A 14,304-nucleotide genomic window follows, 5' to 3' on the forward strand; every position below is an offset into this window, starting at 1 on the left:
ACTTTCACCCTTTTATTTTTTGTCCCTTTTCTTACTTTGTCAATATGTTGACTCAGTTCATATTCCCCTTTGACCTGGCGATGGTTTTTCTTTTTTTTCTTTTCTTTCTTTTTCTTTGTGGCGAGATGGATGGATAGGGGGAGCAAATGTGTCAATTACCCATTTTTCTTAATTGTTTATGCAAAAATTAGTTCCAGCGGGTTACTTGACATGGGAAATGTATGTAGACTATGAGGATAATGGTCTAAAATGTTATTTCTCTTCGTAAATGTAACTCTTATATAAGATGTGTAGATCTACACTTTTTATACTTGGGAATGAACATGTGACGTGACCCACTAAACACCCTGGCCTTTCGAGCTTGACCAACACCACCAACACCACGTTTCGCACTTCAAGGCCCTTCTTTTCTTGATTTCACCTCACTGGTAATGACAGCTTGACTATTTCTATCTCATCTTCTTTCCCGGACCTTCAATACCTCCATATATCTCTACCTCGAAAACCACATCGCCGCAATGTTCGACGTGGACTGGCTCAGTCTCGCCGTCCCAGTCGCCTACCTAGGCATTCTCTTGGGATCGCTTGCCACATTCTCCTCCCTCTACCGCAAGGACAAGTCCCGTATGTGAAATTTCCCTAGAAAGCCTCAACCTCTCGACATCCAACCATTCCGCGCGCCGACGTGTCCAATTGTCCTCCAAGGCTAATATATGATTTGTCTATCATTCTAGGCAAGGCAGCATCTCTAGAGCCATGGTTCCCTGCCCACCTCCAGCGCGATATCTACTTCTCTCTCCTTCACCTTGAACCCTCAACAACCTCCACAAAAGAGAAGAAGGCCCCCGCCATCCCCGACTCTATCTTCAAGGCATCTCTTCTCCGTCGCGCAGCTGAAGACATCCGTCGCATTATGGCACTACGCAGTCAGAAGCAAGCTCTCACAACGCTCGTCCAACGTGGTAGTGTCGGTGATGATCTCTGGCAGCGATTCCAGCGCGCGGAGAAGGAGATGGAAGACGAGGTCAAGGATGTGGTTTCGGAGGTATGATAAGCTCCGTTCTCCGTGGCCAATAAATCATTTTTCTGGGTTTTCGGCGAATAAATGATTGTATATGCTTCGTGCTTTGCTAACCAAAATCAAACAGGCAAACGCCTATGTCCCCGGCTGGGGCCAGACTATCTTCCAGTCTGCCAACGAAATGATGAATAACGATATCTACCGCAAGCGCATGGACGATCAGCAAAAGAAATTGGAAGAGGAGCGCCAGTGGTGGAGCAAGAAGAAGACGAGTATCCAGGAAGGATTCATGAAGGAGTTGAATGAGGGCTCGGTGGCTTCCACCGACGAAGCTAAGACTACCAACACCACAACCAAGTCCTTTGAGGCTGCATCCACGACCCCTGCCGCCGGTACCTCTGTCCAGGGCAGTGATGACGATGCTGTTCTTGTGGAGGCGGAAACCTCGAATACACCTGCTTCTCCACCAAGCGCAAAGAAGAAGAAGGGCAAGGGCAAGAAATAGATATGAGTCGCTTTTTCTGTTATTTGTACTTTTTATCTGGGGTTCAAAATACACTCTCACTGCTAGGGGTTTTTGGGCTGCGGATTTTGCAGGAATTTCCATTATTATACCAGTTATAGGTAAGGTTGAATACTCAGAAAACCTATCAATATACCACGAACCGGCCAATTCAAGCCCAGATTCAATTATGGTGACCTTAAGCCACTAGTCGGACAATAAATCTCTTGCAGAACTTCTTTCCTCTGGTCGCCACCGAAGCATTTTGCGCATGAATGCAAGAAAGAGTTGCTGCTGTTCACCTTGTAGATTTACCTCGTGCTACTCCAAAGTTCTTGAAGGAATTGGAACGGCTCCCTTCCAATTCCCTTGATTTCTTCAAGTCAGTATTGCTCTAGAGGTCTGGATTTTTAAGGTACCGTACCGTACCTTCAATATCAAAGAACTCTGTAGCATAGCCACTGTTCTGCAGCATCTCTCTCGGTGGTGGTCCAAGAAGCGCAATCATCTCAGCGATGTGATTAGCGTTCTAGTCTTGCTTCTACGAATCTCTGCCGTAAAATAGATGTCCTTGTTAGAAAAGGTCCCAGGTCGAGAGTAGTTAGATCATTGTTAGTTAGAGAATTGGTATTACTACTTACGACAACCCTAATATTCCAAATATCGACCTTTTGACCAAGACATACGTAGTAAAACCTTAGGGGCGCGGTATATATATGATTGTATATCACCAGAATAACGAGCTGACCCAAAACGAGCCTGGCCAAAGTCACATAGAACAGGTCAGCCATACTGCTTTATTTTCTTGAGCTTGCGAGATAAATAAATCACTCGGTCTCCAACCTTCTAACTAGGATTGGATTTCTCTCCCTCAAAATTAGCTAAGATTGAAGGATCTTCAATACCGATCATAACATTGGTTTCTTATATATCTAGAGGGAATGTGTTAGGACTAACAAGAAGTTAAAAAGGTACCAAAATTATCTTACCGGCGTGGATAATGCCAACTTCTGTATGGAGATAATCAAGAGCAAGTAGGAAATGCATCAGAATCAATTTCACTAATTTCTCTGGTAGTACTTTGGCTGCGGACTGAGTTCGGAGCTCATATAGACTTATGCCTAGAGGCTGGTGCACAATACACTGGTAGAGTCCTTGTGCAGCGATCTGGAAGCTATCCAGCACCGTGCGAACTAACATGGCACCGTCATGGGATGCACTATACGATACAGCAGACGCGTTAAGAAGGTCGTAGGCTTCGCCTTCTCTTTTGCCTTCGGTTGAATCACGTTCTTCAATGTGACATATTTATGCTGTCTACCACATCACCAATTCGTGTAACAGTTTTCCGCATCGATAGAACATACGGGAGATCCTTGCAAAGCCACGCCGTCGAGTATGCCCCATATCCTATTTTTCCAATAACTTGGTACCTATATTGGAAAACTTCGCCGATTTTCACAGGATAAGAGCGATCCGGCGTGTACCATGGAAGCGTTTCTTCTTCAAACTTGTTTGAATCAAGTTGGATATTGGATTGAGTGAATTGCCGCACGAGTGAAGCAGGGTGAAAACAAGGACACTTAAAAAAGCTGAAGATAATGCCCAAATTCAAGGGGCGACCTCCTTATATAGACTGTTCTGCCAGAGTCAGGTAACCACCTCATTACTCTCTATAGTACGCACACTACTTACATATGTAGGTAGTATAGACTGAGGGCATGGCTGGTAGAGGAGATGGGGATGATCTCGTATTGAGAAATAATACATTCTCCAATACGCTGCGAGGTCAATGCCGCCAAATAGCCTGACTATAGTGTACAAAACTAGCGGCCCATTTAGTAAAAGACTGAACAAAAACCCCATAAAAAGTCCATAAAAATAAGTGATATTGGAAGTTGTCTTTTAAAGACAACAATAGAAGGACAACTGCCAAAGACAATCACATTTCTCATCCTAGTGTTCTGAACAGGGATGCTGTGGAAAATAACACCAAACATAAATAGAACCGAAACAAACTGGGTGGATATTGACAGCATTGGTTCAAGGAAGGGGGTTTCAAGTGGACTTAGATCCAGGATCAGGCTCTGGGTAGGGAAGGGTAGGAATTGGAGTGGGTTGAGGTAGAGGCCCCCACTTCTTAACCTGGGACTGTAGAGCTAAATGACCTCTAGGAGTGTCTCATAACGCTGTATCCTGTCCCGGAGTGCAGTCACTTCTCTGCTCTGCACTGTTAATAGGGCGTACAAGGTCTGGTTGAATGAGTATTGGTTGTTTCGGTCCCGTTGAATTCTGCGCAGTTTCTGTAATAGTTCAGCCATCACCGTAATGTTCTGGGTGCTACTAGAAACTTGGGAGGAAGATAGGGCAGGTTTGGGTGAGCTAGCCAGTTCAGCATGGATGACGGAAGACCTCGCCGGGGTCGACTTGGCTGTGGATGATGCAGTTTGCCTCGGGGATAGGTTCTCCGAAGAAACTTGCCGGAAGAGATATTGCCCTACTAGACGCGGAATACACGAATGAAGGAGCTGGTGAGGTAATTTGAACCTCCCCTTCTCCACGGTTTCGGGAAAGTGCGCATATTGGGTGCGAATATAACCTCTATCCATTTGAAAAGCAGTTTCGTACTTTCTCCGGATGGTCGGCTTAAAGCCAATTGACTGGCGTAAGACATCATCGGTTGTGGTCGTGTATCCCGGATCGGGATATGAGATGGATGGTGTGGGCCTAGCTGGAATGGGGTGTTGCTGTAGGTCGTGGTCCCGTACATAGCTCGTGGGTTGAGGACTGGTTGAGACGGGTCCCTGCCAGACCTCATCGCCTGGGCAAGAAGAGCCTGCAGGTCGTGCACCGACATTGAGCCTGTGGGATTTCCGGTCATTGGTTCAATAGAATCAGGAGTTTATGGGAATGCTGGATATTGACGCGTCATCTGGCTGTAGAGGGCTGGGTAGAGCGGCTGGACGGATTGCGACAATCGTAGAGGGGGAGAGAGAGGAGGAAAGGGAAGATCAATGGAGAGGAGTAGAGGAAATCCCAGAAATATGGTAGACCTACATCGAATGTAAGTACATTATGTCTAAATACAATATAATATACACAACCCTAGTGATTTGGGTCTAAAACAAACCGTGAAACCATCAAATCAAACGCCATGATTTCCTAAATCCAATGCAACGGAGAAGCCAAAAATAGCTGGGAGCAACATTGGAATGCCTTGACTGACATGTTACAGAAGCTTGCTATCGTCTACCCCCAAGGGCGGCCCCAAGTCGATATGTTCGGCCAACATCTCCTTCGCCGCTACCTCGAGTTTATTTTCAACTTGGACTGGATCCAAGGCATCTGCTCGACTCATCACGATCCGTAGTAGACTAGCCATGATCTCCAGCTGGTACTGTTCCATCTCACGTGGATCCAGCTGTTCAAGACTCAATCCTTGCAATCGCAGGTTTTCAGCTTTGCGATCACCCAACAGTTCTAGCAAACGGTTAACTTGGCCGATATTCTCTTTGCTTCGTGGCGTCGAAGACAAGCGGCGGAGGCGCCGTTTGGGAGTGTCAGTCGGTACACCAGCCAGTCGGGCAATTTGAAGTACTATCATGCGTGCGGTGGTGTCATCAGGTGCGAAGCCGAAGGCAGAATGCATCGAGTGTATGGCGACCAATGTGCCAGAGACGTCTTTCGAGAGACAGAAACAGCGCACAATCTGATCAAATAGAGCTCTAGGAATCTGCGCTTGGGTGGCTTTCTGGGCGCGAGGAGATAACTGGGAGTACCAGGATATCATATTGGCATAGAGCTGACGTGCTGATGGAAAGCCCACATCGAAGGCAGTACGCCCACGGTCGTATTGGAGCTTGGCACAGTCCCAGAGGCAGGCATACGTTTCCACGTCGGGCCGGATGGCGGTAGACATTGTCTGAAACTTGGTCCAGAGTTTTTTCACGTCTTGCTTTCGGAGTTCTGCGTATAGAAGGTGGTTCATGAAGTAAGAGTTCGGCTTGATATGTGCATCCCCAAGACACTTGACCAAGTATTTGACCATGTCGTCGTCACCTCGGCGTGTATAATGAAGAAGAAGAATAGAGAAGGTCTCGATGCTCGCAGGCGGAACCTCTCTCTGCATAAACCGAGGCATGCGTACAGATTCTGTTTCCCCATACTGGACTTGAAGTTGAGGGGAACTCTCGGCTGGTAGGTATCGCCTCCATACAAGATCGATGCGCTTCTGGATCATAGCCCACGCAAGTCGCTCTGCCTTGTCACGTGCACTCGTATTCCCATCACGGAGCCAGCCGGCAATGATTCCATTCAAGTGCTTGCTATCAGGCTTGACACATCGCTCATACATGAGTTCAATGACTAGAGCAGCAGAGTCGACCTCGCCCATACCAATGAGCTTCTTCATCCAACTTGCATAGAAGAACCGGTTCTGAAACTGGCGAGGCAACACCTTGAGCGCCGACAAAGAGACCTTGTTCACTTCATTTTCGTTGATGCTCGATGCATGGAGGTTACCCGCCAGACCCAACGCGGCTTTGTACAAAGCAGTCGAGTCATTGGCCGGGTCTTTTCCGGTCACCATCATATCCTTGAAGATTGCAACTGCAGTATCCAATCGACCAGCCGTGAGAAGGGCAATGCTGATCTGATCATAGTCTTCCATGGTCATATCAGAGCCCAGGAATGTCTTCAGCTGCAGATAAAGTGCCCAAGCCTTTACTTCAGCTTCCTTTCCGGGCAGCCTTCCCCATGCTGTGATGACAGGGATGAGCACACGCGGCTGACGAGTTCGATCGTTTGCTAGGAAAGCCAAAGCAATATCTTGAGCTCGTTGTGGGTTGTTGTCTGCAGCAAATAATCGTACTCCGAGCTTCCAGTATTCTTCCAAATCCTCCTTCTTCTGGGACAGCTCTGCTTGATATGCCTCCCATTGCTCCAGTGCAAGGTTGGTGGAGCCGCTTTCATGCAGAGAGGTGATATAAAACAGGATTTGAGGCGTAGCCAGTTCTTGGCCGATAGATGTAGCGTCCTGGACTAGAATTTGCAAATGTGTTGAGCGTGTAGCCTGGTCGGTCTCTCCTATTGCTTGTGAATCCCATATTGTTTCAAGCGCCCTCTCGGGCATTATTGTCAAAAAGGCTGGGATGGTCTGCTTGCATCGTCGGTACCACTTCCATAAGTCTTGTCGAGCCCGCTCGTCTGACATCTTTTCCTGGAGTCGTCGTAGGGAATTATTGAACTTTATAGCGTAAGGATGAGTCTCTGCCCCTGCACGCTTTGCTGCGGCAGATCGTCTGGCAGCTATTCTTCGCCGATTCTTGACGCCATCCTCCCAATTCTCTTCTTCCATCGCGAGGCCTTCAAACTCCTCTCGTAGCATATCATCAAGCTCTTTGTCGAAAACTTGATCCAAGCTAGGCTCGTCTGCAGGCTTAGGATTTTCCTCGTCAAATTTTCTCAGAGCTTCTAGAGCAATCTTCCGGTCCTCTTCAGGCAAACTTTGGATGAAAGGGCTGTTGGGAGCGAAAGGTCCCTCCTCCAAAACCTTCAATTCATCTTGGAGCTTCGCGAGCTCCTTCTTGACCTCATCTCGCTCCTTATTATCTTCGGCTTCGGGGTCGATTTTGCGACGTGTTTTGCTCTCGGGGGATTCTTGTTCGTAGAATGTGACTTTGTCGTTCGGTCCGCCAAAATTAAGACGCCGCGGAGCTACGGCGGAGAAGGCCCGGCGTGGAGCGCGTGTCGATGGGATGCGGGCCACATGCTGACACCATCGGGCTCCTTGAATAGCCTGGCGCAGCATGAAGTCTGAAGTCAATCGGTCATCGAATGCGACCAGAAAAACAGAAAAGTTGGAGAAGTGAAGAAGTTCAAGTTCGGAAGAGAACCAATTATCGCCTGATTAGGTTTAGCGCTTGTCGCGCTTCCGCCCTTGAAGTCATCCCCATTGCGACAACCAACTCCTTTTGAGCAGCAGCATGGATGCTGATGGATTGAACGATGCCTTGGGCTTGTCAAATGACAAGTCCCAAAACCTGGTTTGTCTTGAGATCTGACATGATATCCTTGGGGTTGCGCGCTAACAAATCACCCCAGGGTGCGTACATCTACCAACCGCCCAAACATGGAAAATCAGCAGGCGAACGACCTTCGAAGCGCCGCAAAGTCTCGTCAACCGCCGGCAGAGACGAGCAGGCTGATAGGCAGCGTTTTGTGCCCCTTTTGAATGGAGACGAGAACGCCGAATCCGTCCAATTGCGATATGATACCTACCAGGAACTCTGGTCGAAGCAAGAAAACAAGATCCAGGTCAGTCAGGCAAATTAAAAAGTGGTCATAGTGATAAACTGCTCACCAGGACTCAAGGATATCCTCGAGGATGTCGACGCTGGAGTTTTGACGGATGTGTTGTCCTTTGTCAGAGACACCTCACCTCAAACGTACGTCCCTACCCCAATGCGATCCACGAACGTGCTCTAACTAGGGCCTTAGATGTGATGGGTGTATTCCAACGGCTTTGGTGACAGTTGGTTCAAATGTGTCCTCGCTCAGCAGATTGCTATCACGGCTTAATGGTCAGTTGATATCGACCGAAGAAGGCAGCGTCGTTGTATTGGAATCAGGCGATGCTCCCAATTTGAAAACAACGTTGAAGAACATTATCCGAGCTACCGTTACGAATACGGATGGAAATGATGGATATCAAAAGTTCCTTACAGATCGTGCTGTATGTGATTGCATCAAAGACGTCAGATTATTGTACTAACCGTTCACCAGGGACCTCGACTTCTCGGTTACGATTTAGATCTTCTTCACGACTATGTGCAGAGAAAGGGGACCAAGAAATTGGTCCTAGCTCTTCGAGATAGCGAGGCTTTTGACCCTGGCCTTTTGACCGATCTTTTGTCTCTATTCAAGTGCGATTGACATTCCAGACTTTGGTCGATCTTCTAACTAACCTTCTACTAGATCATGGCTTGACCGTATACCATTCACAGTCTTGCTGGGAATCTCTACCTCTGTAGAGCTTTTCGAAGGTAGACTGCCTCGCTCATGTGTTGCTCTCCTTCGAGGAAAGCATTTCGAGGTCCAAGAGGCCGGCAACTGTGTTGACCGCATCTATGAGACTCTCCAGACCGACCCGGACACCAATATTTGGCTGGGTCGCAATGTTACCAGCACTCTGTTTGAGAACACAAGTGACTATTTCCAAAGTCCGGAGGCATTTAGTCGCATGGTCAAGGTGAGAACTACCCCCAGTGGCATTAGAAACAGAATTCTAATTTATACAGTATACATACATGTCTCATTTCTTCGCAAATCCTCTGTCAGTACTATTAGCCTACCCAGATTCTACGGTTCTCGCCCAAAACAAGCTCTGTGGGGCCGTCAGAAACCTGCCATCATTCCGAATGTAAGGTTCTCCGGTTCTCAAGTTATATCTCAACTAACATGATTCAAGGTTTTGCGAGGATCTAGTAGAAGAAGGCTCCCTCAAGCAAGTCCGAGATATGCTAGAGGATGACGAATATCTTATTCAAGAGACGCCCAAGTACCTGGATGCAAACCAGCAAAGAATGCGAAACATGTTCCAGGCAGTCCGTGTCGTACATGTCTGTCTTCAATACACACAGAGCGCGAAAAAGACCAATGTGTCGGATCTGTCCGTTCGTGCACTCTCTGGCGAACTGTCCGAGTCCACTATTGTGGAAGAAATGGTCGCCACGGCGAAGACTTTAGATTCTGACAAGCTGGATGAACTCCTCGTGCGTCTCAGGGGGATAATAATCAGTCCAGAGGCCGATACGATTCAAGAAGATCTCAGGACTTTATTGGAAACGTGCTCGGAGTCCAGTCCACTGCGCAGTGGATACAATATCAACAGCACCGTCACAAAAACCACCGTCGTCCAGCAACGTATCCGGCTAAGCAAAGGCCAAGCCGATCTATCGGAACAAGCTGTGGAATATACCAACATCGTCGACCGACTGGTTGCTCTTTTGCAAGTGCATCTCACAGAAACCCTCATCAACCCACAAGATCTGTTTCTACATGAAGCCTTCTTGTTTGATCTGCGAAATCCATTAAAGGAAACATTTGCCCCTCGACCACGCTTTGCAATCGAGCGCGCCCTGGCTACTCCCTTTGATTACCTGCTTTCCTCGTCGGATGTCACTATGACCAAGGTCTCGGCCAAGCAACCTGCCACCGCGATTCTTTATCAGTTGTATCTTGATTCGGGCGCCCTGGTGAATATTCATGATCTCTGGCAGGCTTTCTATGGTGTATTTGAAACTGAAGAGGCTGATGGCTGCGATGACCGAGTCGTGATGTCTTTGTTCTATGGCGCTCTCTCGGAGTTGAAGGCGTTCGGTGTGATCAAGAACAGCCGGAAGAAGACTGACCACTTGGCCAAATCAGCGTGGATGGGGCTTTAGTTTTATCTTGAGGTTCAAATAAAATTCATGGCATATCATATTTCTGGCGTGGGGTATCATGGACATAAAAATACAGTAGCTGACAGGCTAGTTTTGAGACTTGGTTGTCTGGTGTTGCAGACAAGTTGAAGATCATAAAGAGCACGAAATCACCGCGATCAATCAATAGGTCGTTGGATTATGTCGTCATTTCCAATTGGCCGTCCACCGTCGCTCAAGACCATAGCTTCTCTCCTGCGTCGCCGAAGCGCTTGATCTTCGGCACTCCCCTCCTGATGTCTACGCGAAGGAGTTCGTCCAAAAGAGCCTCCTGCCTCACCCGCATCTACCATCCACACATCGCTGTCCGCGTCATCCTCGTCGTGGTCATTTTCTTCAATCATGCTGCCCATCAGTCCATGTTTCCGCAGCTGCTTAATCCCATCCGGGTGCGAGGAAAGGGAGCTGAAGATCGCGCTCATGACTACGTCATCCGACCACCATGTTTTCATGAGGATCACCACATCCCGCCGACGAGAAGGCTCGGCTATTGCACACGGAAATGGATATCTGCAGAGCCATCGGCTGATGATCCCCGCTTCCAATGCGTCGGGTATGTTCTCTGGCAACAAGACATTCAGAATATTCAGCGCCTTCTTCTCTCCCATCGGCCGTGTCTTTGGCAAAATGGGCGAATTGGTCGTAGATGTCTTCTCCACGTGTTCTTCTAATAAGTTGCAAAGACAGTTGATAATGGCGGTAAAGGTGGGTACGTCGGCGAGTCGAGTGCAGATCGAGGTTCTAGTGACTGCAGAATAGTATGAACATTCATATACTGTCAAAATGTAGCAGATTGGGTAGCATACGGGCTCGGTTGGAAACCAAGAAATTCAATGCATTCAGAGCTCGCCGTTGGTGAACTTTGTTCCTGGATTCCAGCTCCTCCAATAGCAAGTCACGAGTATCTCCCTTGGTAGAACGTTCTGAAATGATGCGCAGGGCCCTGAAGAGTATTAGCTGGCGCACAGAGTGGTTCAGGATAACGTTGTTTTAGCGTACGCAGCTCGGAGGTCATGGCTCGTGCTTTGAGAAAGCTTCAAGAGGGTGTCTAACTTGAGAGCTATAGGATTCGTTAGTACAGTAGCATATTAAATATAGATATATGCGCGCCTTCTTCTGTTCCCTCGCTAATGATCTTGTCTTCCTTCTCAACATGTTTGATTTCTGTCAGATCAACGACTTGGCGGAGGTCTGTGGCGATACCGCGTATGGCAAAAAACAGAGAGACGCCTATAGATCAGTTAATCATCTGAACCAAACTCGCTTCGTCAGGCAAAATCGTCCATAGTCCATACCTAGGCATAACCATAGCACACCATCCCCAGAAAAGGGAGCCATAGTGGTTGTGGGAGTTGGAGAGATGCGGAGAACACAATCGGCAGAATCTTGATCGGCGCAGGCCGCGGAGGCGGTGTACCTAATTTTTTTGATGAGAATCACGACGAGGAAAAAAACTCGTAACTCTCGAATTTAAACCCAACCACACAAAATGCCGCCTTCTCAGCTAAAGCAGCTGAAGGCTTCCCTCCGTGAAAATGGAGTTCTTGGTCCTCAGAAGTCCAAGAAAGAAAAACGACAAAATGCGAAGACCGGAGTCGGTGCGAAGAATCGCAACCAGCGCGAGGTCGCCTTGCAAGCCATTCGAGATCGTTTCAACCCTTTCGAGATCAAAACGATAAACAAATCCAGCAAGTTCGACGTCACAACCAGAGACGGCAACACGACCGCTGGAGGCGGCGCTCGCCCAGGTGTTACCAAATCACTGGGTGAAGAAAGAGTAGGTTTATCTGCTTTGGTCAGGCATTACGATTATAAAGCTGACTTTAATTAGCGACGCGCCACTCTTCTGAAAGAGATGAACAGCCGAAACAAGATCGGTGGACTTATCGATCGCCGGTTCGGTGAGAATGATCCCACCATGACACCCGAGGAACGGGCCGCCGAGAGATTTGCGAGAGAGAGCCAGAGAAAGATGCGGAAGGAGTCCATGTTCAACCTTGAGGACGATGATGATGAGATGCAACTTACTCACATGGGTCAATCTTTGTCGTTCGATGGAGCGAACCAAGACGACTTCGAGGCCGGAGACTTGGACGATGCGGAATCCGACGACGAAGCGTCGAGGAAACGGAAGCGACTCCCCGAGGGCGATGAAACCCAGGATCAAGATCAGGACCAGGAGGACTTCATCGACTATGGAGACGAAGAACAGCCAGGGCGCAAAAAGACCAAGGCCGAAGTCATGAAAGAAGTCATTGCCAAGTCTAAGTTCTACAAAGCGGAACGGCAACAGGCCAAAGATGATGATGAAGACCTACGGGAAGCATTGGATAAGGAACTCCCTGATCTTTTCGAGGCTCTACGAGGCATTAAGCCTGCGGTCAAGGCGGCCAAGCCAGAGGCACCGAAGCAGGATTTCTCAGAGATGAACCCAGAGCGCGCTGCCATGCTGGAAGAATCGCAAAACAGCAAGGATCCAGAGAAGGAATACGATCAGCGCCTCAGGCAGATGACATTCGACCAGCGATCAAGACCCACAGATCGCACGAAGACCGAAGAGGAGAAGGTGGAGGAAGAGGCTGAGCGGCTCAAGAAACTTGAGAACGATCGCCTTCGACGAATGCGTGGAGAGCAGCTCACTGACGACGAGGAGGATAATATGGATCAGGACGAAATTCCCGAGGATGACGAGTCGGAAATTGACGATGCTATGCATTTCGGCCTTCCCGCTTACCCTACTGAAACACGCCCTGAACTCGGCGTTGAAGATGAAGATGATTTCATCATCGACGAAGATCTGGTCGAGACAGATTCAAATGCCAGCCTCGACATGGGTGACAGTGACATGGAAGAGGACGAGGAAGATTCGTCGAGCGATGAGTCTGACGGGCCAGATGGAGAGGACGAGCTCATCAACGGAATGACGCTACCGACAGAGGATTCCGCTGCCGCTTCGACCGCTGCCGAGGTTAACAAGGAAGCAAACGGAAAGCTCGCATTCACGTATCCTTGTCCAAAGGACCACGAAACCTTTCTGAGTATCACAAAGAACGTGCCTGTCGAGGAAATCCCGACAGTCATCCAGCGCATTCGAGCATTGCATCATCCCCGGCTTAGGCCTGGCAACAAGGACAAGCTTGGTCGATTTGCTGAAGTTCTTGTTCAACATGTTTCTTACATAGGTAACAAGACTGAGCAGCCTCCATTTGCCATTCTGGAGAATATCATTCGTCACATCCATTCTTTGGCTAAGACCCATCCTTTGAATGTGACAATCGCGTGCCGAGCGCAACTTCGTGAGATTGGCAAGGAACGCCCACTCAATCTGCTGCCCGGCGACCTCATCTTGCTTACCGGCCTCTCAACCTTCTTCCCCACATCAGATCACTTCCACACGACAGCCACACCCGCTCATCTCTGCCTGGCGCGGTATCTGGGTCAGTGCACCACTGCCTCGCTCGCAGACCTTGCAAGTGGTACATTTGCCGCAAGTCTTTGCCTCCAATACCAAAAGGCCTCGAAGAGATATATGCCCGAGTTTGTCAACTACACTCTAAATGCTCTCTGCAATCTTGCTCCTACGGAACCCACTGTCAAGTTTGGAGCCTTCCCCTACAGAAAGTCACAGGAATCTGTTCAGCTCATGCCCTCCAAGAAGGTCACACCTCGCAAGCTGCAATTCCGCGATGTGACCACTTCTCCTTCAGATCCTCAGGCGCAGGAGGAGCTCAAGATCTCCCTCCTTACTACTCTCGTGTCTCTCCTTGGTTCCGCTTCCGATATCTGGGCCGAGAAATCTGCTTTCACCGAGATCTTCACACCGGTCCGTGCCGTTCTGCAGTACCTCCGCCAATCCCTCAAGGGAAAGGTATACTCAGCAGCTCGAGAGCCCATCCAGAGCACCCTAGACAAGATCGATTCCCACCTCGCACAAGCTCGTCTCGTTCGTCGCCCGCTGTTCCTGCACGACCACAAACCCCTAGCCATCAAGACAGCCATTCCGAAGTTCGAGGAGAACTTCAACCCAGACAAGCACTACGATCCAGACCGCGAGCGTGCCGAGTCCAACCGTCTCAAGAAGGAGTTCAAACGCGAGCGCAAGGGCGCCATGCGCGAGCTCCGCAAGGACGCCAGCTTCGTTGCTCGCGAGCAGCTGCGCGAGAAGAAGGAGCGCGACTCCGAGTACGAGAAGAAGTACAAGCGTCTTGTTGCGGAGATTCAGAGCCAGGAGGGCCGTGCCGCCAACGAGTACGAGCGTGCGCGTGGCAGGCGGTAATCTTGCATTTCAACTTCTGTTC

General features: G+C 48.9%; 8 protein-coding genes across 8 annotated transcripts; 3 read left to right on the top strand and 5 right to left on the bottom strand.

Annotated features, from left to right (window-relative positions):
- Positions 1 to 375: 375 nt before the first annotated feature.
- On the top strand, positions 376 to 1,700 carry N7471_006547 (Sec63 complex subunit SEC66). Its single transcript, XM_057279266.1, has 3 exons — positions 376 to 624; positions 735 to 1,045; positions 1,149 to 1,700. The coding sequence occupies exons 1-3, from the start codon at positions 519 to 521 to the stop codon at positions 1,524 to 1,526; spliced, it is 795 nt and encodes a 264-aa protein (XP_057138876.1). The 5' UTR covers positions 376 to 518; the 3' UTR covers positions 1,527 to 1,700.
- Positions 1,701 to 1,722: 22 nt separating this feature from the next.
- On the bottom strand, positions 1,723 to 2,314 carry N7471_006548 (uncharacterized protein; the record flags this gene model as incomplete). The annotated part of the gene is made up of 4 exons (XM_057279267.1): positions 1,723 to 1,817; positions 1,839 to 1,917; positions 1,948 to 2,052; positions 2,210 to 2,314. The coding sequence occupies 4 exons, from the start codon at positions 2,312 to 2,314 to the stop codon at positions 1,723 to 1,725; spliced, it is 384 nt and encodes a 127-aa protein (XP_057138877.1).
- A 55-nt stretch (positions 2,315 to 2,369) lies between these two features.
- N7471_006549 (kinase-like domain-containing protein) lies at positions 2,370 to 3,105 on the bottom strand (the record flags this gene model as incomplete). The annotated part of the gene is made up of 3 exons (XM_057279268.1): positions 2,370 to 2,446; positions 2,513 to 2,790; positions 2,891 to 3,105. Coding segments are annotated over 3 exons (570 nt in total), but the record flags the coding sequence as incomplete, so codon positions are not given.
- A 918-nt stretch (positions 3,106 to 4,023) lies between these two features.
- N7471_006550 (uncharacterized protein) lies at positions 4,024 to 4,404 on the bottom strand (the record flags this gene model as incomplete). Its single annotated transcript, XM_057279269.1, has 1 exon — positions 4,024 to 4,404. The coding sequence occupies one exon, from the start codon at positions 4,402 to 4,404 to the stop codon at positions 4,024 to 4,026; it is 381 nt and encodes a 126-aa protein (XP_057138879.1).
- A 348-nt stretch (positions 4,405 to 4,752) lies between these two features.
- N7471_006551 (pentatricopeptide repeat protein) lies at positions 4,753 to 7,332 on the bottom strand (the record flags this gene model as incomplete). The annotated part of the gene is made up of 1 exon (XM_057279270.1): positions 4,753 to 7,332. One exon carries the CDS (start codon positions 7,330 to 7,332, stop codon positions 4,753 to 4,755), a length of 2,580 nt encoding a protein of 859 aa, XP_057138880.1.
- Positions 7,333 to 7,507: 175 nt separating this feature from the next.
- N7471_006552 (uncharacterized protein) lies at positions 7,508 to 10,013 on the top strand (the record flags this gene model as incomplete). Its single annotated transcript, XM_057279271.1, has 8 exons — positions 7,508 to 7,567; positions 7,626 to 7,838; positions 7,896 to 7,969; positions 8,022 to 8,256; positions 8,307 to 8,446; positions 8,499 to 8,772; positions 8,822 to 8,943; positions 8,992 to 10,013. 8 exons carry the CDS (start codon positions 7,508 to 7,510, stop codon positions 9,965 to 9,967), a joined length of 2,094 nt encoding a protein of 697 aa, XP_057138881.1. The 3' UTR covers positions 9,968 to 10,013.
- A 112-nt stretch (positions 10,014 to 10,125) lies between these two features.
- N7471_006553 (uncharacterized protein) lies at positions 10,126 to 11,344 on the bottom strand (the record flags this gene model as incomplete). Its single annotated transcript, XM_057279272.1, has 5 exons — positions 10,126 to 10,754; positions 10,813 to 10,949; positions 11,006 to 11,066; positions 11,117 to 11,236; positions 11,302 to 11,344. 5 exons carry the CDS (start codon positions 11,342 to 11,344, stop codon positions 10,126 to 10,128), a joined length of 990 nt encoding a protein of 329 aa, XP_057138882.1.
- Positions 11,345 to 11,495: 151 nt separating this feature from the next.
- On the top strand, positions 11,496 to 14,282 carry N7471_006554 (snoRNA-binding rRNA-processing protein NOP14; the record flags this gene model as incomplete). The annotated part of the gene is made up of 2 exons (XM_057279273.1): positions 11,496 to 11,783; positions 11,838 to 14,282. The coding sequence occupies 2 exons, from the start codon at positions 11,496 to 11,498 to the stop codon at positions 14,280 to 14,282; spliced, it is 2,733 nt and encodes a 910-aa protein (XP_057138883.1).
- Between the last annotated feature and the right edge of the window lie 22 nt (positions 14,283 to 14,304).

This window comes from Penicillium samsonianum (assembly GCF_028829775.1).
Source record: "Penicillium samsonianum strain IBT 33392 chromosome Unknown utg000003l_segment0_segment0, whole genome shotgun sequence".
Taxonomy (NCBI): domain Eukaryota; kingdom Fungi; phylum Ascomycota; class Eurotiomycetes; order Eurotiales; family Aspergillaceae; genus Penicillium; species Penicillium samsonianum.